Consider the following 25,186-nt stretch of genomic DNA (forward strand, 5'->3'; position numbering starts at 1 on the left):
TATATAGACGAGGTCTCTTTGTATGTTGGAAGCCGGGTATTGGGCCATGGGCCTTAGAGAACGGGTCATATATCTGCTATAAATACGAAGAGCGACGTTTGGATATTTGGTATCTTTGAGTCCTGGGCGACCAACACGCATCCACGCACTCGAACCCTATTTTGGTGCCCTAATTCTGTTGGGCGTGCCGTTTCTTCTCGTTTTCAATCTGAATTTTTGTGCTTGATTTTTCTCATTTCTTCTTTGTTAATCTTTTTCTGTGTTGTGATTCAGCAGTGTTCTTTGTCTCCGCAGCTCGATTCATCGTAAACTGCGGTCTTGTTAATCAACCGCTACAGGTACCAGTGTCGTTTCTTTAAATTTCATACATAGATGGATGTCTGCTTTTTAATCTCAATCCTTTCCTGTTTGCATTTTCATGGTTTAAATGCGTAACTATTTATATGTAATTGGACCTGGAATCGATGCATTTATTACGCACCTCATCTTGGATAATTTTTGAAGAATTTGACGATTTTTTGGTGGGGAAAGATGAATCTTTTCTACCGTGCGTGTCTTGATTGTCTGAAATGTAGATGCAAGTATACGAAATGTGCATTATATGCTAAAAGTACTGCATTATTTACAAAACATAATCTTAATTTTTATCTACCATCATCCCCTTATTGATTCTCCTATTATTAATTATCCTAATTGCAGAGTTTTTCTGAAAGGCAGTTTGTTGATTCAAAATGTCATCACCATATGTTACTCTTGGAAATCGACCACTGGACCAATGGAAGGTCACTGAGCTGAAGGAAGAACTTAAGAGACGTAAATTGACTATTAAGGGGTTGAAAGAAGATTTAATAAAGCGTTTGGATGAAGCAGTTCGTAGTGATTGGGAAAGTGCTAAGAAGAGTACTGATAACAACCTAAATGAGGATAACCAATCTGAGTTACCTTCTGAACAAGCAACGGAAGGTTATATTGTTTCTGCTGGGGACAACCTGATTGGGAGGCCAGACAACAACCCTGAGATTGGGATTGACCATGACAGCGGATTAGTGAGTGAAGGCAAAGATTTGGAAGTGAACCTTGGACAGGAAGTGAATACTGTTGAGGTTGTAGGGGAGCAGGTCTCTCAGTTCACAACAGTGGAAACTGCTGTTGTGGTCAGCGAGACAATTGAGCCTGCAGAAGCTTTGACTGGATCAGTGTCGCACAACTGTGGGCAAGATAAGGAGGTAGATCTAACCAGAGGAGTCAACCACGATGGAGTAGAATCACGTCATGATGATGTTATTCCTGAACTTTCAGATCCCTATATTCAGATGCCTCTGATTGATGAAAGCAGCACGACCATGGTACCTCCAGGTGGAGTAAGTGTAAAGGGTAGTGAAGTTCAGAATGAAGCCACTGTTTCGCTGGATCCGCCTGAAATTGATACCCCCGAGGGTCCCCAACCAGATCACAAGGTCCAACAATTGAAGTATCAGGTATCTGAGGTTGAAAACCCTCATTTAGGGTCTGAAGTAATAACTGATACTGTTTCTACTGAATCTGTATCCATTATTGAGAAAAATGAACTAAAGCTTGATGTAGTTAATGATAGTGTATTAGAGCTTGATGTTGACTGTGAGATTCCCCCTCCACCCAGCACTTTTACCCCTGATGATGGAGAAACACATCCAATGGATGTAGAAGAGCCCCCACTCGAAGTAGAAAACAAAGAGATTCATGGCCGTAATTATGAAACTGTTGACAGTCCTAAGAACATTGATGGAGATGAATTGGGTCCCGAAAAGCTGAGTTTAGACCGGAGTTCTGGTGATGATTCCATGGAGGAGGATGTATTGGAGAGTAAACAAATGGAGTGCAAGTCCGTTTCTGATCAAACAAGAGATCTGGTGGAAAAATCTGAACTGCCTATTGTTGAGGAGGATAATATTGTTGATGTAGTTGGTGGTGATATGACAATTGAAGCTATTGTTGATAATGCTGAAAACAAGGAAGTTACTGGACTGACATCTATGAAAAGGAAGTTTGATGGTGACGGTGAGTGTTTTTAATCACAGTTTTTGTGTGCGAAATTTTTTTAGATTCCTGTTTTCTTTGAGTGGTATTATATATAACATAAAGTTTTGAATTTGCAGTCAGAGACAGATGGGGAGTGGATAATCACAGAAGCATTGAATTTTTGTTTCCTCTAGGATTTTTTCCCTTGTTCTGTGTCAAAAACATGATATTATACGAGAGTGGTTGCAAGATAAGGAGATAAATAATTATATTTGAATACTTTTTTTATTTTCAAGGAGGATCATATCTTTTATGGGTTTTAAAATGGAAACCAGAATTTTGTGCTAAAGATCTGATAAAAGGATAAAATTTATTTGTTTTAAATGTTCCTTTTGCAAGTTTTACTGTCAATTTTTTTGGTTTATACTTTATTGGAGTAGCATATGAACAATTTTGAGAATGAGTAGTTTTGTCCCGTTTGAAATGGTGATGTATCTGAAGCAGGTGTTACTGTTATTAGTTGTTTGAGTATTGTTGTCTCCAATTTTTACTAAAAACCGGCCAACTCTATTATAGAACAAAGTTTAATTCCTAACTGAAACATATTATATGAAATAGCAGCAGTAGGACAAAAGCTGTGTCGGCACTGAAGCTAGTTGCATTGATGTACTGTTTGTACGAGGCTAAGCACTTTTGTTCCTGTTTCCATTGCAAAGCGTTGGTAATTTATGACTTTGAATGTAACAGATAATGAAGCAGTTGGGAACAATGACACAGGGAAGAGACCACACAGATGGAAAGTTGGTGGGCTTAGGGGTTCTGAGCAAGAAAGAAGGAACTCTGAGACTCTCAAGACCCCTAAGGGTTCATCGCAAGATTCTCAAACTTCCATCAAGCGCTTCAATATTTCTGATTCGACCAATCATGAAGCACCAAAAGAACGGCTTGGTAACTGCAGATTCCTAATAATTATATTTATTTATTACGAGTACAAGTAATTCTCTTAACCACACTTGTTGGATTTTTGTAGTTCCTCCATCACCAAAGGCCCTCAGTAACTCTCTCAGAATTGATCGATTTCTGCGCCCTTTTACTTTAAAAGCAGTGCAAGAACTTCTTGGAAAGACGGGTACTGTTACCAGTTTCTGGATGGATCACATTAAAACCCACTGCTATGTCTCCGTAAGTTTACTCTCTCGTAGAGTGCATGATAATTTTATCTGGTAATTGTGTCAAAAAAATTTCATTATTTTTTGTACTCGATCAAAGATTTCGTTTATAAAAATAACTAGGAAGTACTCTTAACATGCAGTATTCATCCATCGAGGAAGCTGTAGACACCCGTAATGCTGTTTACAATCTCCAGTGGCCTCCAAATGGGGGACGCATGTTGGTAGCGGAGTTTGTTGATCCTCAAGAAGTTAAAACTCGTGTGGAGGCTCCCCCTGCATCTTCGACGACACCCTCAAGCAGTGCGCCTTCTACCTTCTCAACCTCTCAACCACCTTTGCAACCTCAACCTTCTCCACGCCAACAAGTTCCGACGCTGCAACTTCCACCTCTTTCTCTTCCTCCACCACCGCCACTGGCTAATGCAGCACCAGTTAGAGAACGCCAGCATCTATCAAGGGTACCTCTACCAAGAGAACAGTTGCACCTGCACCCAGCTAGGGATCACCCTAACCTTCCACCCCCAGTACTTCCTGAGAAAACTGACCCACCAATTGTAACTTTAGATGATCTTTTCCGGAAAACTATTTCAACCCCTCGTATCTACTACTTGCCATTGTCTGATGAACAAGTTGCAGCAAAGCTCAATTCTAAGGGGAAGAATGTTTAGCGTTAGGGCCGTGTACTTATGGCCGAGTTCTTCATTGATTCATGATAGATTGGTTAGTGCGAAAGTTAACAATAAATAGTATATTATAATTGCGTCTTTGCAGGTCTGCAGGTGTGGCGTGCGTAATATACCGGTTTTCATGGAGGGGCTTCTGTTGCTGGTTTGTTGAACAGTTTATGCTTTTTATCATGGGAAGGAAGGCATTGGGTTGAGAGAATGAAAATTAAGATATCGTATGCATCTGTTTAGTCAAGCCTCTTTTTTACCTAGTGAATCCTCTCTTTATGTAGACCAGATTAGGTATCCAACTCTCCCCAAACTTTAGTAAGCAAGAGATTTTCTTAAACTTGCTGCGGATATCCTTTCTGGAATTGCACTATTTACTTGAGACTGTAACTCTGTTGTTTGTTGATGTTTCCTATGTTATGCATTGTTTGAATTCTATATGCATCGTTGTCGATGCCCTTGTATCACGCATGCTTGCCCTGATTGACCGAGACCATTCTCCCGATTGTTCATGTCTCTAGCTATAGTTCAAATATTTCGAATCTTTTAATTATGAGGTTCCATTATTAGGTTCAGCGTAGTTTTCTAAATAAAATTTATGCCTCTGGTTAAATATAACAAAGTTAATTATCTTGACTGGATGTTGAACCATCGCGTGTTTCGGTTGCTAGTTTGAAAACTAATTGTCAAAAAATGATAAAACTAGTCCTATCGGTATTTTCACAATTTGGATCTCGCTTTTGCGCCAGAATATACGGTTATACTTCTTTAATTTCATAAAAGATACCCAAAATGTGTGACGATTTACATATGGAATAAATTAACGTTCTGTTTCTTTTCTTTGTTTTCTTTTTTTAAAAATCAAAATTGCATCAGTTGTTGAGGATTTACTCCCATGGAACAAACATTTCATCAATTATATTGAGAAAATCTCCCTCATTAATTCGAAATTTTATTTAATTTTCCAGGTTTTTCAATATTGAAAGTATTATCGCATATAACAACGTGTGTCTATATTAATTTAATAGGGTAAAACAGTTTTGTTATATTACTTATCATCTGTGTCAACTTTTATCATCATCAATAAGATTGGTTTTCATTTATTAGATGTGAACACAGTTAAACATGGCAAAACTGGCAATTTTGCAATTGACTTGCCAGTTTCATCATGCCGAATGACTAATATGTTTTTCTAAGTACGATTACAATTTACTTGCCGAGCCTCGTTACCTGAATAAAGCATAATATATATGGCACTCACTACGGTATAAAAATATAATGTTTGCTTTTACTACGAATTCATCAAGATGACTCAATTAAAATATAAGCTTTTCCAATTATTTTTTTTTAAATATAAGTATGTTGCATTAAAGTGATGGCAGACAATGATTCTCAATTCTCAAGTGTAGATCATTATAATTAATTGAATTATTTTTTTAAAAAAATCATTAATCAAATGATGATTGCATTTTATCAAGTATTTTAGTGTCTTTTGACACGCAATGCATTCTTACATGTTAAAAATCTTTGTGTAAAAAATCTACATATTATATTAAAAAAATTAATAATGATTTTTTTATGTTATGAGTGATATAATTATTTAATTTAAAAGTCAAAAATATAAATAAAGATAACTCAATTGATACTCATATTTTAGGAATTTAGGTACTTAATTATGAAGCATGTGTGTTCGAATGTTAGGGAATCTGAAAAACACTTCCAGAGTCACACCAAATCCTTTTATTAAAGGTCATCTCGCTTATTATAATAATAATAATAATTAAAAAATAATAATAATCATAATCAAAAAATAATAATAATCAGTGTCATTCGCTCGCTTAATATAATATTAATAATAACAATAATAAGTGTCTCACCATACGCATTGTATGTTTGTACAACTTTTTATTTTTTTAAATTTATTTTGGATTTTAATCAATTTTTTGTAATTAGTTTAATTATATTATAAAATAGAGGTAATATTATAATTGTTCCTTTAGTGAGAGGTAGAATAGCATGATTTAATTAAAAATTACACACTAATGTGGATATTAACAAGAAAATGAAAGCCAGAGAAGAGAAAAACACACCAACATTGAAAGTTATTTCTCAAATCTTTTCAAACAAAAATAATAAATCTATACTATACACTATTAAATGTGTATGGCATTCGTAATCATGTTTCCTAAAGTGATTATTTTATCAACTCAAAAATAAAAAATAATAAATCAAAAAATAAAAAATAATACTCTAGAAAATGTTAATTATATACTTATATTTTATATAAAAAAATTAATATGTTTAATTAAATTTATATTAAAATTTAATTAATATGAATGTATCGTGTATAATTGCAAGTAATGTTTATAAAGATCAAAATTTCCCCATATAAAATACACCATTTAAAAAAAAAAAACTAGTGATCAAGATTCAAGAACACATATTATGTGTGTAACATAATAGATATATATTAATGACAAGACACATATATAATTAATAAAACTTTTATATTGAAATTTTCCATTTAATTACGATATTTTACAAAATTAAATACGAAATGAGATTTAGTAAGATGATTTTTTTTTTAAGATTATAAAATATGAAAATTTAAATATGTATTAGAATAAGATGTGTGAAATATTTGACATTAAAAAAAAAGACTTCACCAAAGTTAATTACTATTCAACCCTCTTGGTTAATTAATAGTATAAATTATTAACGAACCGAAACAGATTTGGCATTAAAAAAAGATTTCATCAAAGTTAGTTAATATTCAATCGTCTTGGTTTATTAATAGCAAAAATTGGTAAAAAGAAAAGAAAAGAAAAGAAAAAGAAATATGTAATGATCATATTATTGCATGATTTTATATTTTAATCATTCAAATTTTCGTTGAATAATTACACAAAAAATATCTTCAATCCGTTCAACGAAATTTTCAAATGATATCGATAATACAGATCAAGAAATATCATAAATTAAAAAGCAAATTACTCATTTTCACTTGAAAACATGTTATATACATTAAAAAAAATTATATAAACACGCAACGCGATCAAATAATTTATTTTGCATTTTCAATTTGTTTGTTAGTTTTTTTTTTCGTTTGAAAATAAAGTTTCAAATTCTATGAATCTAGAATTTTCGTACGTGCAGAGAGAGTATACACGTGCGGAAGACAACTGAAAATTGGAAAACCCCAAAATATTGCTTACATCCTCTCAAGTTTAAACCTTTTTGCCCAACTCAAATCCTCCTAGTCTCCCTCTCCAAATGGCGCGCACTCATTCCACATTCAATGCGTCTCGTCTTGCTCTGTATATAAGTCCCTTCTAGGGTTCCTCAAACAGCAAGAGGGGATTGTGAATTCTTGAAACAACTCTTTGTTTATCTTCTCATGTTTGTTTCTGAGCGCCGTCTCAGAAGAATTGCCACCTTCTAATTTTTCTTTAATCTTCTTACGGTGCAATTCAGTTTCTTCTTTTATTTTGGCTCGTTTTTTTGTGCGTCACTTCACGGCATTTGCTGAATTTGGTGATTTTACCAGGACCATCTTGGTAATTTTTCGCAAAACCATCTTGGTAATTTTTCGCAAAGATCAAATCTTTATTGATTTTACGTGTTTGAATGGGTGGAGTGGTTTTTTTTTTTGGCTGGGGGAGGGGGGGATTGGACATTAATTCAATTGGTTGAAGGGGTTTGGGGTCCTTTTTTGTGCTGTGATACATTGATTAATGGATGTGTATAACTGTTTTGTCCAGTGTAAAGGGTTGGTGAAGGGGGGAACAACTGCTAAGGTGGAATGAACAGTGTATTCAGTGAAGAGATTCTTGCTGACAAGCTTTCGAAGCTTAACAGCACTCAGCAATGCATAGAAAGTATCTTATCTTCTACTTTTTACTTGGTCATGCCTTTGATTAATCTTCTGGTTTCTTATCATAAGTTGGTTTACTTAAATTTGTAATTTTGGAAACTGTAGTACTTTCAATGCTCAAAGTGGATTAGGCAGTTTAATAATTAAGTGTAGAGAAGTTGTCCTCGTTTTGAAACTGATCTTTCATGGACATCTTTACTTTCTTGTTATGGTTTCTATGTTTTCATTGCGCTACGGTTGTGTTTATCTTTCTGATCAGGGGTGCAGGCAAAGAAAGTCTTTTTTTTTTAAAATGTTAGTTGGATCTTTATTTAGTCTTGAATTTAACGTCTATAACGGTTACTTAACTGCTGAAACAAATATGTTTGGTAGCCTTTTATTGTAATGTTAGTTCATTTTGTTTGATTTCCATGATTTTCAGTTGACTGATTTCCGTTAAATTATATAAATGTTTTACACGTGTTCGTGATCATATCATGAACCACTGTCGTTGGATACATGTCCATTTTTCCTTGAATTTCGGTGCTTTACTATTCCATACATTGATTAAATGATCAAATCTTATGTTTTACTTGAATTTTTAATTTATCCATTTTAAATTACTTTTGCTAAAGTTGTTTTTGTGCAATTGATGGTATGTATCATGGCACGGAGAATGTGTCAAACGTTAGGAACTGCAATAGTATAAATTGGGAGTTGATAACGACTATATAACATTTACAAATCTGTTTTCTCTGCTAGTTTTCTTATGGTATGGAGGTTCCAGAGTTTAAGGATGTTTATTCATGAATTGTGGTTCAAGATACTTGTCTATGTTTTTCTCTCGTGATGGCAAGCCTCATCATACATTTATGTGTGGATTTTTATATATAGAAGATCTTCATATTAATTACTTTTGGACAATTTGATCATTAACTCTAACATTCTTTTGTATAGCTTGTATTTATTTATTGTTCATTTGTAGTTTTATCCACTTTATTGTAATTATGACGATAAAAAAATTTCATAAACAGATAAACTTGTAGTTGTTACATGATATTGTTTCGCGGACGTTTTGTGTAGGTACTTTTTGGAGTTCCTCCTTGCGGGGAACGATTACCTCATGACATAAGCACTGTTTTATTTCCGAAAAATTTCTTACCCTACTTATTTTCCTTCATCTACAGCATTGTCGCACTGGTGCATCTTTCATCGTGGCAAAGCGGAACAGGTTGTTGCGACATGGGATAAACAGTTTCATAGTTCAGAAATGGCTCAAAAAGTTCCTCTTCTGTACCTTGCAAATGACATTCTGCAGAACAGCAAGCGAAAAGGGACTGAATTTGTTACTGAGTTTTGGAAGTTTCTTCCTTCAGCAATCAAAGACGTTGAAAACAAAGGCGACGATCGTGGCAAGAATGCGGTATCCCGGTTGGTGAGTTCATTCTCAGGAGGATGTCACTATTATATGTCTAAGTCTCTCAACCCTCATTGAACTTAAACCTGATTTTTTTTCATGTAATAATTTGTTATATGGAATTGTTTACAAGTATATTTAGGCCTTCAAATTTTTAAATAATGGCTATATCATGTTATAAGGTCAATCTAATGAGCCTTGATAGGCAAACATGGCACATTATATTTGCATTTGTTTATTTGAAATTTCTCATCTGATTATGTCCTTTTATAAAGGTTGGCATATGGGAAGAAAGGAGAGTCTTTGGTTCCCGTGCTCAAAACCTTAGAGACGCAATGCTTGGTATGGAATTGCCTCCACCATTGGAGCTTGGGAAAAAGCGTTCTCGTTCTGTCCGAATAGTTAAAAGGGATTCACGGTCTATAAGAACCGTAAGTTTTATTATGATATTGTTCTTATGCATTATTATGCTGGTCTTTCTGACATTTATTTATCTAATACCAGTGACCCGGTTCCTACAATTTGGATAAAGGGTGCTTACATCTTGAATTATTTGTTTTCAAACCAGAAATTGAGCATAGGCGGCACTACAGAAAAAATAGTGTCTGCTTTTCACTTGGTGCAAAATGAATGCTCCAAAGAAGATGAAGAAATGAATAAATGCAAATCTGCAATTCATCACGTAAGAAAGATGGAAAATGATGTTACCATTGCTTTGACGAAGGGTAAGTTGGCATTTAAAAAAATACATCTTACAGTTTTCAGGAAGGAATTCACTTTTGATTGAAAAGCTTCAAAATTTTGAAAAATGAAATTCATGCAAAGCACTTCGTGTACAAAAATCAAGACCCGAAATATGAATTGCAAAAATATTCACAGTTATTCTTGGATAATTTTTTTGACCCATGAATTTTTTGCTGTTTGCTCTCACAGCTAGGGATCCATCGAGGAAGACTCTTGCCAAAGAACTGGAGGAGGAAGAAGTTCTTTTAAAACAGTGCATTGAAAAGCTTAAAGTTGTGGAAGAGAATAGGCTGGCACTCGTGTCTCAGCTACGTGATGCACTATGTGAGCAGGTAGATGAGAAGTTCAAAGTACGAATTTGTTTCAACTATATAACTTTGGAATTTTTCATTTTTTGCTTTGACGTGCAATATCAGTGCTGATTTTGTGCTTTTCTTAGGAATCTGAGCTAGAGAATGTCCGGACCCAGATGCAGGTTAGAGATCATCTGCTTACAGTTTTTCGCTTCCGTGCTTCATTTAGAAGAAAGCTGTCTCTCCTTCCTTCACTATTTTTTTTTGGATATGGATTGCTGTCAAATGAATTAATTGGATTGTTTTCCTTGTAAACTTTACCATTGTAATGGTTTGACTGATTTTTGGTAACCTTTATGCATGAACCTGGATTAAAGATAATTTTGAATGCTGTGATAATATCTCTGCCTACATAAACTTTCAGGTAGCGGAAGCTCACGTTGAAGAAGCTGCAAACATGAGAAAGCATTTGGAAGAAAACCTGGTGTTCTCGATCAAACCATCGGCCCCATCATCTTTTGCCAACGCAAAACCAGAACATATGACAAAAAAATCTGCGGCTGCAATTGCAGCTGAGGTTGCGGACAAGCTTACTGCTTCAAGCTCTTCTAAGGACATCATGATATCTGCCCTTTCCTCCTTGGCAGCTGAAGAATCTAAAAATGCTGCGCTAATGAATTTTTTATCATCGACTCCTTTCTCGAAGGCATTCAACAGTTCCTTAACACCAAATTCCATTTCAGATCCTAACTTCGCAGCACAACCAAATCCTGAGAACAGCCCTTATCAATCTCTTATGCCGCAGACCTCGATTCAAGGCCAAATTTCCCACACACCATCTCTCTATCATTCTACACTGAACCCACCCCCGTTCCAATATTTGCAATCACCTTGTGGAAATATGGTCTCATACGAGTATGGGAATCTTCCTCCTCTGCCACCTGTGCCACCTCCGCCTGTACGTCCGTCTTACATGGTTAGCCCAACGGCATCGTTGAACCAGAACCAAATGCATATGGCTCAGCAGCAAATGCATAGCGGTCTTCAGCCATCAACATTATCTATGCAGCAGCCGATGCCATTGCCTCAGCAACTTCACGCACCTCCGAATTTTCGCCCTCTAGCTCCAGGTCAGTCTCCAGGAGTTTTATATTACACACACCCTTATCAGTCGCAGTGAGAGAGAAACTTACATAAATTTACCGGCCCATCAAAGGACCGGCTTTTTTCTCGACCATCTGAAACTTTATTTTAGAAAATGACGGCATAGTTACACAAATCTTTTAACTATTGTATGGGGGTGTCTTATAGTTTTTGGTACGAATAGAAACTTTGGTGGTAATTATCGGGGTGAATCCAGTGTTTCTGTTCGATCGAAAAAATTGTGCTGTAATGAGAAGACTGTAAGAATATAGGCTAGAGGGAGCCGACAATTTTGTATTGCTATATGATGAAGCAATGCTCTTTAATTGTAAAATACACATTCATTTTGATACATATTTGTATTTGTCTTATGTAGATAGGAATTCGAGTAAACTTTATTATTATTATATTAATGGGAATCAAGGAAAAGTACATTCTACAAGTTTTAGAAATGATCAGGGTGACATAGATAATATATATATATATATAAAACAAAAAGTGCACGCGTGTTGCACGTGCGATTTTTTACTAGTTAATATGATAAATAAATATGAAAATTATATTTTTTCCTAAATTAATATTAATGTCTCATACGGCTCTAATTTGAAAAATTAGCATTTTTCATGTTTTTATTTTACCACTTAATTTTTCGTTGTATCATTTTTATTTGTTATTATTTGTCTTCTTTTCTTAGTGAATACAAATTTGTAATATAGTTGTACTTTCTTGGTCATCAATGATTTACACCCTAGCTTTATTTTCATTTTATGGTTGACTATTTTCTCTTTTTGATAATGTGACCTTAATTGTTGTAAGATATATCTTTTTCTTTGTAGCATTTAGTTTTTGAGACACTCACAGATTGTTTTCCAATACTTGTCCATAATTATATCCCATTATTGTTATTACAAGAGAATTTATAATTGTCCATATTTGTTGCTCTAGAGAATTTTAGTACTGAATCAAATCTCTATTTTTTAACCCAAAAAATATATATATTAAATCACAAAAACTTTTGAGAGATGGTTTCATGGATCAATTTCGTGGGACGAATGCCTTATTTGAGTCATCAATGAAAAAGTATTACATTTTATGTTAAAAATATTATTTTTTATTTTGAATATCGGTAGAATTGACCCGTCTTACAGATAAAGATTCGTGAGATCGTCTCACAAAAGATCTACTCATATTAAATATAGATGTGATTTTTGAATGACTATTATTTGATATTAACATTATTCACAACGACAAATAAGTCTATATATTCATTTGCATTATGAATACTATTTTTTCTCTTATCGTCAAATTTGAGTGATCTTATAGTTGTCAACCTTCTTTTGAATTACTTTTTATTTTATTTTATTTGAAATTACAAGTTATTGATTTTATTTTCCAATATAATCACTAATTTTACGATTTTCTGTCTAATCTCACCACCTCTTTTTTCTTAACGATTAATTCAATTTGATTAAATCCACAATGTCTTGATAAAACTCAGATATCAATTATGGTGGATTTCTTGAATGATAATACAATAGAGGAGTTGTATACAATATGCAAGATTTAAGAGTATTCATGGAATGTGATCCACAATATTATGTAATTTATAAGCATATTATTCATTTCAAGAACCATTTTGTATAATTTATGTTAACATTTATTTTAGTGTCAGAATCCATATAATTAAAATATAATTTGGTTAGACTACGAAACTTTCAAAAGTGATAAAACAAAAAACATAAAATATAACAATTTAGAATTTTTTCAACAAAAATAATTTCTTAATTTTCAATTATTTATTTTGAAACTATAAAATTCTACATAGATGAATCATCTTTAAAGAGTATGTAGTAGTTTTATAATAAATCTATAAAAAAAAATTAAATGCATTGTTTGCAATGAAATTTTCAGCTCTTCGTACTTAATTCAGAAATAAAAAGTTTCAAATAAAAAAAATAACAAAGTAGCAAAGGAACATCCAAAGGAATGGTAATAAATGAGGAGAGCACCGCTTAGTTTACTTTAAAAGATAGGAATAGGGAAATGGTGGAAATAGTTGAACAGGAGGTATAGTCTTTAGTAAATTTACTGGATTACGATCATTGATAATTTAGTCATCTTCTAACTGTTTTGAAATGGTTCCATTCAACGATGTAAAATATCAAAATGTGGTGTTGGGTCACCAACTTGGATGAACGACTGGGAGGGTTAGATAATTTCCGACTTTCAAGGCATTCTTAAGCCTGGATGGGGAAGGCCAAGCTGCGGAAAAGTGAAGAAGAGGGGCAACCACCATTGGCTAATTTATAATGATGGATTGATGGCTATAGCTAGAATCTTAATGAAATTCTGCTACTGGAATTCTCCTGCAACTATGCTAGCAGAGTTCTCAAGAAACTTCACTGCTACGGTCCTCTGGAAACTTCTAACCTCGAACATTCTTAGCTAGCTGACACTGATCGAGAGTGGAGGACTTATGATGGGTTATGACTAATTATTTAACCCTCTAGATTGAGCTCATTATTCAACTCATTAATTGGGTCTATTTCTCTTTTTAATTATTTATTGAGGTCTTTTATCAAGACCCATATAGACCAAAAACCATAAAACTCGTTTTTAAGGTACACTTTCTATTATCAGTCAATTTTTTTTGTTCTTTGGAACTTTTATTTGACAACTACAGAATTGAGCATCAAAGTTTTTTTGCCGGATATCCCGGAATCTATTGAATTTTTTTTGTGATACAAGTAATAACTCATGAAGTTAGTTCTTTGGACTCGTTCATGTATTAGCCGGTCACCTTGATATCCATGGACCCACCCGGATTTTTTCTAAGCGGATAATATCAATTTTGGTTTTATCATATATATTTTTGAGAAAATAATTTATTATATTTTAGATTAAGTAATAATTGAGATTGCATTAGAGAGTTTTTTTTTTTTTTTTTTGGGGGGGTTAATTGCAATGAGAGCTCCTATTGTTGCCCTCATCCAACGCTACTAAAGTCGGGTTTCTTTTGTTGTACAACATTGTCGGCGTTTAGATAATCGATTTGCTCATGTTCTACCCTCTTTTGGGGTGGTGTTAGATTGTGTAGAATTCTCTCTTTTTTTTTTTGTCTTCTTTTGTAATATTTCAACAATGATAGAAATTATCTGGTTATTATATAATATACTAACTCAAACACTACATTTTATTCTTAAAATAATTTCATATCACTAACACAAAATTTGTAACAAGAATTTGATGTTTAAGACATGAATTCAGCCAAAGTTCCACATTATAAATACAAACGGGAAGATCGTCAGTTTATAAGATGAAAATATATCTTCATTTGTACGAGACATTTTAGGTAAATTTTAAAAACAATTCCATAAGAGTTTAGACCAAAAATTAGAAAATAGCATACTATTATAGTGATTTGTGGATTACATTGCACAACAAATTATATCAGAGTTATGGTCTAGATCGATTCATGTGGGTGGAATACTCATATACTTAAACAAGACATGTCAAAATTATGGTCTAGATCGAAAGTAAATAGTTTCATATCATTATCGAAATATCGGAGTTCCACTGTTCAACACTCTATTTTCTTAAACAATATCATATACATATTGTAAGCTACCTAAAAATTTTTAGAGCAAAATATTTTCCAAGATTATTTTGAGCTGGATAGAGTATTATTACAATTTATTCTCAAACCCGAAATCTAATCCTATACTTAAAATCCTGTAGCCAATCATCTTTTGCTTAGACAATTAGGTAAGTCTCACATATGCATAATCAAATCAAATATTTCAATGAAAGATGTATCATCTCCAAACAATATATTTCAGGGTTAATCAAATCATTTCCTTGGTGGAAACACTGCTAAATCATAAAGAACGACAGTAGTTTCTGCGGAATTCCATTTCGAGATTTGAGTAAAGCTAATTTCAAGCAAACGTTTTCCAGAAGAAACAGAAATTCAGATCACTCTAAAGTCGAACAAATTTCTCATATTTTTTTGGCAAACTCACCTTAGTTTATATATATAATACTTATTTCACTGTTGATTTGTAGTCGTTTTCAATGTGCTACTGTCTATAAGACAAGATACAAGGATCTTCACATGAATCAACAGTCAAATTTCTTTCCAAGGATGAAATCTCTAATAAAAAGTGGAACATAATACATTACTGCCATTATTGTGGATTGATGGCCCAATGAGAGCCAAGCTGGTGGATTCTTCTTCAGCACTGCATCAACTGTTTTCTTGGCAAATTCTTCCGCTGGGGTTGACTTTGAACTTTGTGAAAAGATGGCTCTTGCTCGAATTGCTTCTTCAAACCGCTTGTATAGCTTCCATTCTGGCATTCGATCATAGATTGCTACAGCTGACTTTCCTATATTCGATTTCACAGCTCCAGGTACAACAGTAATCACATCAATGCCAAAGGCTCGGAGTTCCAATCTACATATAAACAAACAAGGTTATGTGAATGCATGTGCACACTTGCCAAAGGTTATACAAGAAAAATTAACTATTAAAAGTCATAGATCTCTACAGAACTTTTGAATGACAATTAACATTGCAAAGTGAAGGCTTTGTTCATTCACGTTTACTGAATTTCATAAAAGCAAAATAGAAAATCACAACATAACAAATACACGAATAATATATTGGTACACAGCTATGGTCATGTGAATAGAGACTGAGAAAAAATTAGGAACACCTCAAAGAGTCGGAAAGTGCATGTATGGCAGCTTTTGATGAAGTGTATACACCTCCCCATGGCGGCGGAGCCAAAACAGTGACACTTCCAAAGTTTACAATTTTACCCTTCTTCCTAGATGCCATGTGAGGAACTACAGCTTGAATCAACCTCAACGAACCTGCAGATAAGAACAGTGCCATGTATTGAAATAATCAGTAAAATATCACAAGAAACTAAATTATTCACTCAATTCGAACAATTTGGTAAGTCAATCCCAAAGAAGAATTAGTTAATCAACAGCAATATCTTTTAACATTATAATAAGACAAAAACCTAAATGATGCTGAGGAAATCCTATGTGTTGTAACACTTAAACGCCGTACACTATACAGTTTGAGAAATATTTCATTTCGTAGCTAAGGGATGGAAATGAAATGATAGTCCATGACTAATAAAACTAAATTAATATAATCACAATAAATTCCCAGATAGGAAAAAGAAAGAATTGAATGACCAATAATTGGAGATTGGAAGTACTACAGAACGTTCGGACAGTGATGCAATCGCTTTGAATCTTGATGATTAAAACCACTACTGCTAATGCTTAATAAATTCTATTTTATTTTGCGAAATCTCCAGTCGTTACACGGATCTTATAGAAAATAAATTCTACAGGCTTCAAACAATCCTCTTATGACCAGGCAAGCCATCCGACACAGCACTTAGATGATGACCCAAATGGTAGCCTGCTGCCCAAAAATTTCTTCCTCGAGACAAAAGCCCAATCAGCAATTTGTCTTGCAGAATGAAGTTCTACTCTCCTAAATACCAAAAATGATTTCCATTTCAACTTTAACAACATGAAAATTGGCAGACGCATCTAAATGAAACATCCTAAATTATATCTTTTGTCATCAACTAAGAGGTCACGATTATAGATTTATAGTAGCCACAGAAACGCCTATATACCGCATTGAACAAATCTTATGTGGGCTGTGAGTTCTGACATACTTAATATAGATAAAGCAGAACAATATCAGATTCAGAGCCATTTATTGTCGAAGTTACTTCCTAGCAGTGACCATTTTACATGAAACAGAACTTACAAATATTTTCGTATACTATTATACTTTATTCCTATGTTACTTCTAGAATCTGTTGGGACAATCTGCTGGGATTTCAGGGAATACAACATTGCAGCAAAACAACACAAGCATAGTTGTCAAAGGCGAGGGCGAGAGGCGCTACCAGGCGCGGCATTGCGCCTCGGGAAATCCCGGGCGCAACGATTTACAAAGGCGAGCCCAGGCGCGCGCCTCGGCTCGCCTTGGAAGGGCTCTCGGGCGCGCCTTAGGCACGCCTGAGATTGCCTTTTTTTTTTAAATTCAGTGACAGAGAAGTTGCATTTTCTCTTTTTTTTTTAATATTAACTTAAAATGTAAAAGGCCGCCCAACCCAACCTTAAACCCTAGCAGCCCAGTTAACAAATTAAATATCATGAGGCGACAAGAGCAGAAGTGTGCAAACTGCAACAGAATTACAGAAGCCAACGTGACAGCGTGAATAAAAGAAAGGCCAAGAACCATTTATTGAAGAAAGCTCAGATATCAATTCTAGGGACTCTGATGATTCGATGGAAGAAGATGAACTTGATTTGGATGATTGAAGAATTTTAATCGTGTTACTTATTATAATGAACTTATTAATTATTTGTTGTTTTGTGTGACGTCGTGACTTAATTATTTCATATTTTAATATATTAATATATTATTCTAAGATAAATATATTTTTTTTAAAAATAAATAATGTGCGCCTTGCTTCGGTAAGGCGCGCGCCTCGCCTTGCGCCTTGCGCCTCAGGCTCCAGAGCCCGTGTGCGCCTCGGTGCGCCTTGCGTCCTTGACAACTATGAACACAAGTCATATCAATAATTGAATATGATAGACATCAATATTTATAGTGGTTCACCCCAAAATTGGACTACATCCATTCTATACTTTTTAAGATTATCACTTCTCTATTAATAACAAAGAAGATAAAGAGAACTGAAAATACAAAATATTTAAGTCAAAACGTTCTGATTTTATCACCCATTTTCTCTCCACCAATTATATTCCTTACAAGGATAAACACCCTTTAAGAAACTCACACTAAATCCTCCATTTCACTTCTACACTTGTGATTAAAGACGAGAGAATTTTGTGTTTTTGTGTGATGAAGAATGAAGAATAGATGGGTGTTTATAGGAAATGTTTGAGAAAAAAAACAAAAAATTATACATTATTGCATACATAATCAAACCTAACATCTTTAACTAACTCAAACCATTAATTATTTGTCAAAAATGGCGTACTTTGAATTCAAAGTTGGTTTACTTTAAAAAAAAAAGTGACTTGATTTATTAGCGATTCTCCCCCTCGAGTCCATTTTGTGAATTCGATCATACCTACAACATCCCTACAGTAATTCCAGCTTCTATTTCGGCAATGTCTTGATCATCATATTAGAAACATTTTCATCTGTGTGAATCTTTTTATGTTTTAACAACTTCTTCTCCAATATATCCCGTATCCAAAGATAGCAAACATCCATATGCTTTGGTCTCGAATACATTGAAGGATTATTTCCAAGATGAATTGCAATCTTACTGTCACAGAACAACTTATATTGATCTTGCACAAAACTTAATTCCTCCAAAAACCCTTTCATCCATAACAACTCATTGCATGCGTTAGTTTCCGCAATGAACTTCGCTTCAGTGGTTCACAATGCTACACATTTTTGTAACTTTGATTGCCGTGACACAGTCCCCTAACAAATATTATCAGGTATCTCGATGTTGACTTTCAGGAGTCAACATTTCCTGTCATGTCTGCATTTGTGCAGCCTACAAACTCAAGTCTAGATCCTCCAAAACACAATCTATGTTTAGAGGTGTACCGTAGATATCTGAATATCCATTTTAATGCAGCCCAATGTTCCTTTCCCGGTTTTGAAAGGAATCTACTCACCACACCTACAAAATGAGCTAAATCTGGCCGAATACATACCATGACATACATCAGACTTCCAACTGTTGAAACATACGATACACTTTTCATTTATTCTTCTTCATCTTCTATAATAGGACTCTGTTTTGAGTTCAACTTGAAGTGGTTGGCAAGAGGACATCGAACCGCTTTGGCTTGGTCCATGTTGAACCTTTGAAGTATCTTCTCAATATACTTCTCTTGCGACAACTAAGCCTTCTTGGAATACATGTCTCAATGGATTTTTATGTCAATAATTCTTTTTGCTGGCCCAAAGTCCTTCATAGAAAATTTCTTGCTTTAGTTGCTTGTTTAGGCCTTTGATTTCATAAGCATCTTTGCCAACAATAAACATGTCAGCTACATAAAGCATAAGCACCAACAAATCATCATCAGCGGTATTTTTGACAAACACATAATGTTCTATAGTGGTTTTCTTGAATCTCTGTTGAATTATTACAGATTCAAACTTCTTGTACCACTGTCTCGGTGCTTACCCGAGACCGTACAAACTCTTCTTTAATTTGCACACGAGGTCCTCTTTCCCTTTCTCTGCAAATCCTTCTGGTTGTTCCATGTGGACTCCAAATCCCCATGAAAAAATGCAGACTTGACATCCATTTGTTCCACCTCCAGATCATGCCAACTCCTAACACTAGCACAATCTGGATGGATGTCATCTTCACCACAAGTGAATATTTCATCAAAGTCAACCCCATGTTTATGTCTGAAACCTTTGACGATAATTCTAGCTTTGAATCTTGGTTGACTACTATGTTCTTTGTGCTTCAACCTGAACACTAATTTATTCTTCAAAGCTTTCTTGCCTTTCGGCAACTTCACCAGTTCAAATGTCTGAATCTCATGCAAGGATTGCATTTCATCTAGCATGGTCTCCATCCATTTATCTTGTTTTTCGCTGGTAATAGTTTCCTTGAAGCTCTCTGGTTCTCCCTCGTAAATTAGCTATCAGGAAATATTTATTTTAGGAATATCTTGTTGAAGGTCGCACTACTCTTCAGAACATTTGGTCATTGTACCACGAGAAGTTTTTGCTAATGGTTTACTTTGAACACGGATCTCATCATCATCCTCATGATCGTTATGCAATTCTTAATCTTCAAAACATTGTGGATTTACTGTTGAAGACCATCATTCCAGATCTTGTTAAAATCCATAATTCTCATTTCCCGCAGTGTCAAAAAATTCATTCTTCTAAATTACAGCATCACAACTTTTTATAGGCTTTTTGAGATCTGTATTGTAAAACTTGTAATCAAGTTGATCATCGTCATAACCTATAAACATGTACTTCCTTGTTTTGGCATCCAATTTATGTATTTAATCATTTGGTATATTAACATAAACAACACAACCAAATACCGACAAATGATTATAGGAAATTTCTTTGTCATGCCACACCTATTCCGGGACATCATTAATTGAGAGGAATACAAGGTGAGCAATTCAATATATATGCGACATCAAACATGGCCTCGCCTCAAAATTCCTTAGTCAGCTTTGCATGTGAGAGCATGTTTCCGACTTTTTCTGCCAAAGTTCTATCCATCCTCTCAGCTAATGCGTTGAGTTGAGGTGTCTTTGGTGGTATTGTTTGATGTCTGATTCCGTTCTTTTTGCATATCTCATTAAAAGATCCAATGTAGTCTCCTCATTTATCTGTTCAAATACATTTGAGTTTTATGTATGTTTGTCGTTCAACCAAATTTAGAAAATTGTTGAATTTTTCCGCTACTTGGTCCTTGGTTTTGAGTGTCCGTACCCAAATTGTTTGAGAATGATCATCGATAGAAGTTACCCAGCACCTCGCTGCTCCGAGCGACAATGGCATCAACCCACATAGATCTGAGTGCAGCAGATCTAAAATTTTATCGGCTCTATTAGGAGGTGAACTTTTGAATGATATCCTGTTTTGTTTGTCAGCTAAGCAGTTCGTGCATTGTTTCACATGAACCTGTATTATACCGGGCACAACTTGCTTGCTCACAAAACGTGTAAGATTCTTTTCACTTATGTGGCATCGGTGCAACAACTCTGTTGAGTTTTCTTCTCCTGCGTAGTTCATACCTTTAGAATGATTTTCTAGAACTACATAATGTTTCGACATCTTTAATCCCTTCGTTACGTCACCATCTTTCGACTGATGTCAGACTCAAGCGCATATCTGGCACATGTCTGACATCTTTTATGATCAGTGTAGAGCCATCCACGGTAGTCAAGCTCACATCTCCCTTTCCCACAACTCAGGATGAGTCGCTATTCCTCATCCTGACCACACAAAATTCCCCTTGCGTGTAAGATGTAAAATATTCTCTTCAAAATGTGACGTGGACTGTAGCTCCACTATCGATCACCAAACCAGCTACTTGAGTTGCCAAATTTACGGACTCCTGCTCTGGCTCGTGAACGACTTTGAATTCGTCAATGGCGTTTATTTCCTCTTCGCTGGTTTCATGATTGTCTTTCGGTTGCTGACAGTATTTTATAATATGTGACGAATAGAAGATATATCATCTTACTTTTCCAAAGTTGATAATTAAAGGTATTTAGACCAATCATTTTGCTTGTGCGTACCTCCATCTTGTGTGACTATTACTAACGAATTAATCGTCAAAACCTGAACACAAAAAAAATAATTTCGCTAATACTGTCTATAAAGCCTTTTCTGGTGTGGAAATCCAGAATAAGCTGCAACCACAGAGTATACGAGGACTTCTTATAGTATTTGAGAACCTCGCTCTGATATCGGTTATTGGAATATCAGGGAATACTTGAGGTATCATCACAGCGAAACATCACAAGTAATATCATAAATTGAATATGATGGACACCAATATTTATAGTAGTTCATCCCAAAATTGGGGTACGTCCACTCTAAATCTCTCAAAGAGATAACTTATTTAACAAAAAAGAAGACTAGAGAAGCTGAGAATACAAAATATTTCACTCAGAACACTCTGATTTAATACTCACTTTCTATTCACCACTATTATTACTTCCAAAGATAAACATTTCCTAAGAAATCTCATACTAAATCCTCCATTTCACTTCTATACTTGTGATCGTAGATGATACGATTTTGTGTTTTGGTGTGATGAAGAAGAATGGATATTTACATGTGAATTTTGGGAAAAAAACAAAAAATTATAAATCATTCATACATAATCAAACATAATATTTGACAACTCGTAGAGCACACAACGAGGGTTTATTTCATCCTACCCACGTGGACATTGGCGCCATGATAGGATGGATGACCAAGATTTGTCCATGCATATATAGGACCCACTTTTTTTTTTGAAATTGTATGTATGACACTGTCTTACTCGTTGAAATGAAATGAGGTTAGTGCCCATACAGGGAGGATCTCATCTACCCACAACGAGCTTCCAAACGAAACTTTAACAGAAAGGGAACATGGAACTCCATCACAAATGCACAGATAAAATTCACAACGATATCGACACACCCAAACATTTTTAAAAGAAATGTCAGTTACCATAAACATTTGTATTGAAGGTTTGCTCCATCGAGGATAAAGGGACCTCAGCGAGTGGCCCGACACACAGCATCCCAGCATTGTTCACAACGATATCAACACGCCCAAACTTCTCAATGACCACGGAGAGCGCACGGCGCACACTTTCATCGGACGTGACGTCTAGCTCTTGGAGAAAGAATCTGGGATCGCTTTGCAGATCAGACATGGAGGCGAGTGATCGAGCAGTGGCTACGACCTGGCAGTCCCGGGCGGCGAACTCGAGGGCCAGCGCGTGACCAATGCCCCCAGACGAACAACCCGTGATGATCGCCACTTGCTTCTCACCGAAACCCATCGATCTAAAGCCAGAATCCAATTGCCACCGAATTGGTTGAGCTTTGATTGCTAAACTAATTAGTAAAAGGAGGGTTTACACTGCAAAGTTGAGATTGATTGATAGGCGTTGGCCGTTCACCAAACTATCATTAATGGCCGAGGCCGGCGGTCTAGAGCAAAGCACACACAGTAAATCTAACAATGTGATTGGCGGAATCGTGAAGCATTTAACAATTTTAGATTTGGATAATAAGGGTCTGTTTGGAGTTATCAGCGTTTGTTTTTTTAAAAAATGTTTTTATAATTTTACATGTTTGGATATATATATTCTAGTGTTTTTATAATGTTTAAAAAAATTATGCATGGGAAACATATATTTCATTGATGAAAATCGGTACCAAACATAAAAATTATGGTATTAATATATCATATTTGAGTACCAATTATATCATATATGATACAAAAAAATAATATTTGAATATAAAATTAGAATAACTTTATTAATTCCAACATTTATGATACATTTTTGGGTATTAATTGAATAAATTTTAGGTACAAAATATTAAATCAACATATTGATTTTGTAGGATCGAGCACTTACCACTTTACCAAAAACTATAACTGGTGGTAATGGTGCAACTCAAATCTTTTAAACCGCACAGCAACTCAAGCACCACGGTTCGACCACTCTACCAAGCAGGGACAATTATTGCACCCAACAATTTCCATCCCAATAATTGCACTCTTTGCAATCAATGAGAATCGAACCCGTGACCTTGGCTCTGATACCAATTGTATGACCGAGCGCTTGTCTCTTTACCAAAAGCTATAGCTAGTGGTAATAGTACAACTCAAATCTTTTAAACCACACAGCAGCTCAAGCACTACGGTTCGACCGCTCTACCAAACAGAGACAATTATTACACCCAACATATTTATATAATTATGTTTTCAAATGGCTCAAATTGAGTATCAAATCATGACTATATTTTTAGTTTTAGAGTGATGAAATGTAAAACATATATATTTCATAAATTTTCATACTTTGAACACTTATTTTTATACCAAATCTGAAAATTAGTATTGAACACACACACACATATATATATTCAATTATTTTTTTCGATTTTTTTTCCGTAAAAAAGCATGTTGGTCCAGGGAGTGCACAAAATTTTCTTTGAGTATGTCTCTTGTGAGACGGTTCATATATCTTTATTCGTAAGACGGGACAACTCTGTTCATATTTACAATAAAAAATAATACTTTTGACATAAAAAAAATATTTTTTCATAAGTGATATAAATAGAAGATTCGTATCACAAAATTGACCCATGAGACTCTCACAAGAGTTTTTGTGATTTTCTTATGGATCAAAGAGCGCGGAATTATTTTCGACCCCATGCTCACGTTTGAGTTTAGAAATTTAAAGGTAATTTACTCTTAATGATAAGGCTGAAACCTTTTTTTTCTTTCTTCAAATAATGAAAATCTTCTCAATTAATTTTCTACTCTTATGCCTAACTCAAAAATTTTGGGGTGCTTCATTAATTTAGTTAAAATAAGTCCTTTATTATTTTGTTTAACAAATTTATTCTATTATTTTTGGAATTATAATATTAACAATTTTTTTTAAATAACATTTTAAAAAAAACTCATTTAATTTTGAATATATTGAAATAATTCATATGTTAAATTATCTTTACTCTATTATTTATATATTTTATTTAATAGTTTAAAAGCAGTCGATAAAGAGTTTAATAATTTAAATGTATTCGTTTAACATATTTATTTTATGAAAAAACAATTTTCAAAAATTAATTTTTCAAAAAATTTAAAAAAAAGTTGTGTTGAAAATATTAAATTTAAACAATAGTTATTAGTTTGATAATTTATTTTTCGATTTTATAAGAATCTAAAGAAAAATTAAATTTTATCAAGAAATTATTTTTTAAGAAATCATTAATTTTTATATATTGGACAAGAGTAAATACTAAATCCATATTACATAATTATTTATTTAATAATGTGAAAATAGTTAATACTTATAATATTTTAAAATTATACTTATTCAAAAGATAATTCACAAAAATTATTTTTTTTAATAAAAATAATCAGGTTGAATATGTTAAATTTTTTAAAAAAAAATTTTATATAAACAATAAACATCCCTTCATTATTTTGTTAAATAGTTATATTCCAATCATTAACGATCTAAAGTGTGACATTTTAATACCAAGAGTATCAACATCTTAAACTCGATATTTTCCAAAAAAAATAAATAAATTTTTATAATCAATAACACACGTCGACATACCATATATTAGTG

At 34.1% G+C, this 25,186-nt stretch overlaps 3 protein-coding genes across 5 annotated transcripts; 2 read left to right on the top strand and 1 right to left on the bottom strand.

Annotated features, from left to right (window-relative positions):
• The first annotated feature begins 101 nt into the window (after positions 1 to 101).
• LOC140964199 (uncharacterized) lies at positions 102 to 4,281 on the top strand. 2 transcript variants are annotated; one of them, XM_073423771.1, is made up of 5 exons: positions 102 to 338; positions 700 to 2,037; positions 2,746 to 2,946; positions 3,029 to 3,180; positions 3,311 to 4,281. In XM_073423771.1, exons 2-5 carry the CDS (start codon positions 732 to 734, stop codon positions 3,836 to 3,838), a joined length of 2,187 nt encoding a protein of 728 aa, XP_073279872.1. In that variant the 5' UTR covers positions 102 to 338; positions 700 to 731; the 3' UTR covers positions 3,839 to 4,281. The 2 variants fall into 2 exon arrangements, with proteins under 2 accessions (XP_073279872.1, XP_073279873.1); XM_073423772.1 differs by having other exon boundaries at positions 718 to 2,037.
• A 2,742-nt stretch (positions 4,282 to 7,023) lies between these two features.
• On the top strand, positions 7,024 to 11,661 carry LOC140963802 (uncharacterized). 2 transcript variants are annotated; one of them, XM_073423207.1, is made up of 8 exons: positions 7,024 to 7,401; positions 7,606 to 7,722; positions 8,885 to 9,132; positions 9,390 to 9,545; positions 9,683 to 9,839; positions 10,048 to 10,208; positions 10,298 to 10,333; positions 10,576 to 11,661. In XM_073423207.1, the coding sequence occupies exons 2-8, from the start codon at positions 7,647 to 7,649 to the stop codon at positions 11,329 to 11,331; spliced, it is 1,590 nt and encodes a 529-aa protein (XP_073279308.1). In that variant the 5' UTR covers positions 7,024 to 7,401; positions 7,606 to 7,646; the 3' UTR covers positions 11,332 to 11,661. The 2 variants fall into 2 exon arrangements, with proteins under 2 accessions (XP_073279308.1, XP_073279309.1); XM_073423208.1 differs by having other exon boundaries at positions 10,048 to 10,190.
• A 3,614-nt stretch (positions 11,662 to 15,275) lies between these two features.
• LOC140963831 (short-chain dehydrogenase ptmH) lies at positions 15,276 to 23,051 on the bottom strand. Its single transcript, XM_073423250.1, has 3 exons — positions 22,543 to 23,051; positions 16,013 to 16,172; positions 15,276 to 15,750 (listed from the first exon to the last, which is right to left on the bottom strand). Exons 1-3 carry the CDS (start codon positions 22,877 to 22,879, stop codon positions 15,414 to 15,416), a joined length of 834 nt encoding a protein of 277 aa, XP_073279351.1. The 5' UTR covers positions 22,880 to 23,051; the 3' UTR covers positions 15,276 to 15,413.
• Between the last annotated feature and the right edge of the window lie 2,135 nt (positions 23,052 to 25,186).

The sequence above is a fragment of the Primulina huaijiensis genome, chromosome 18, assembly GCF_012295235.1.
Source record: "Primulina huaijiensis isolate GDHJ02 chromosome 18, ASM1229523v2, whole genome shotgun sequence".
Taxonomy (NCBI): domain Eukaryota; kingdom Viridiplantae; phylum Streptophyta; class Magnoliopsida; order Lamiales; family Gesneriaceae; genus Primulina; species Primulina huaijiensis.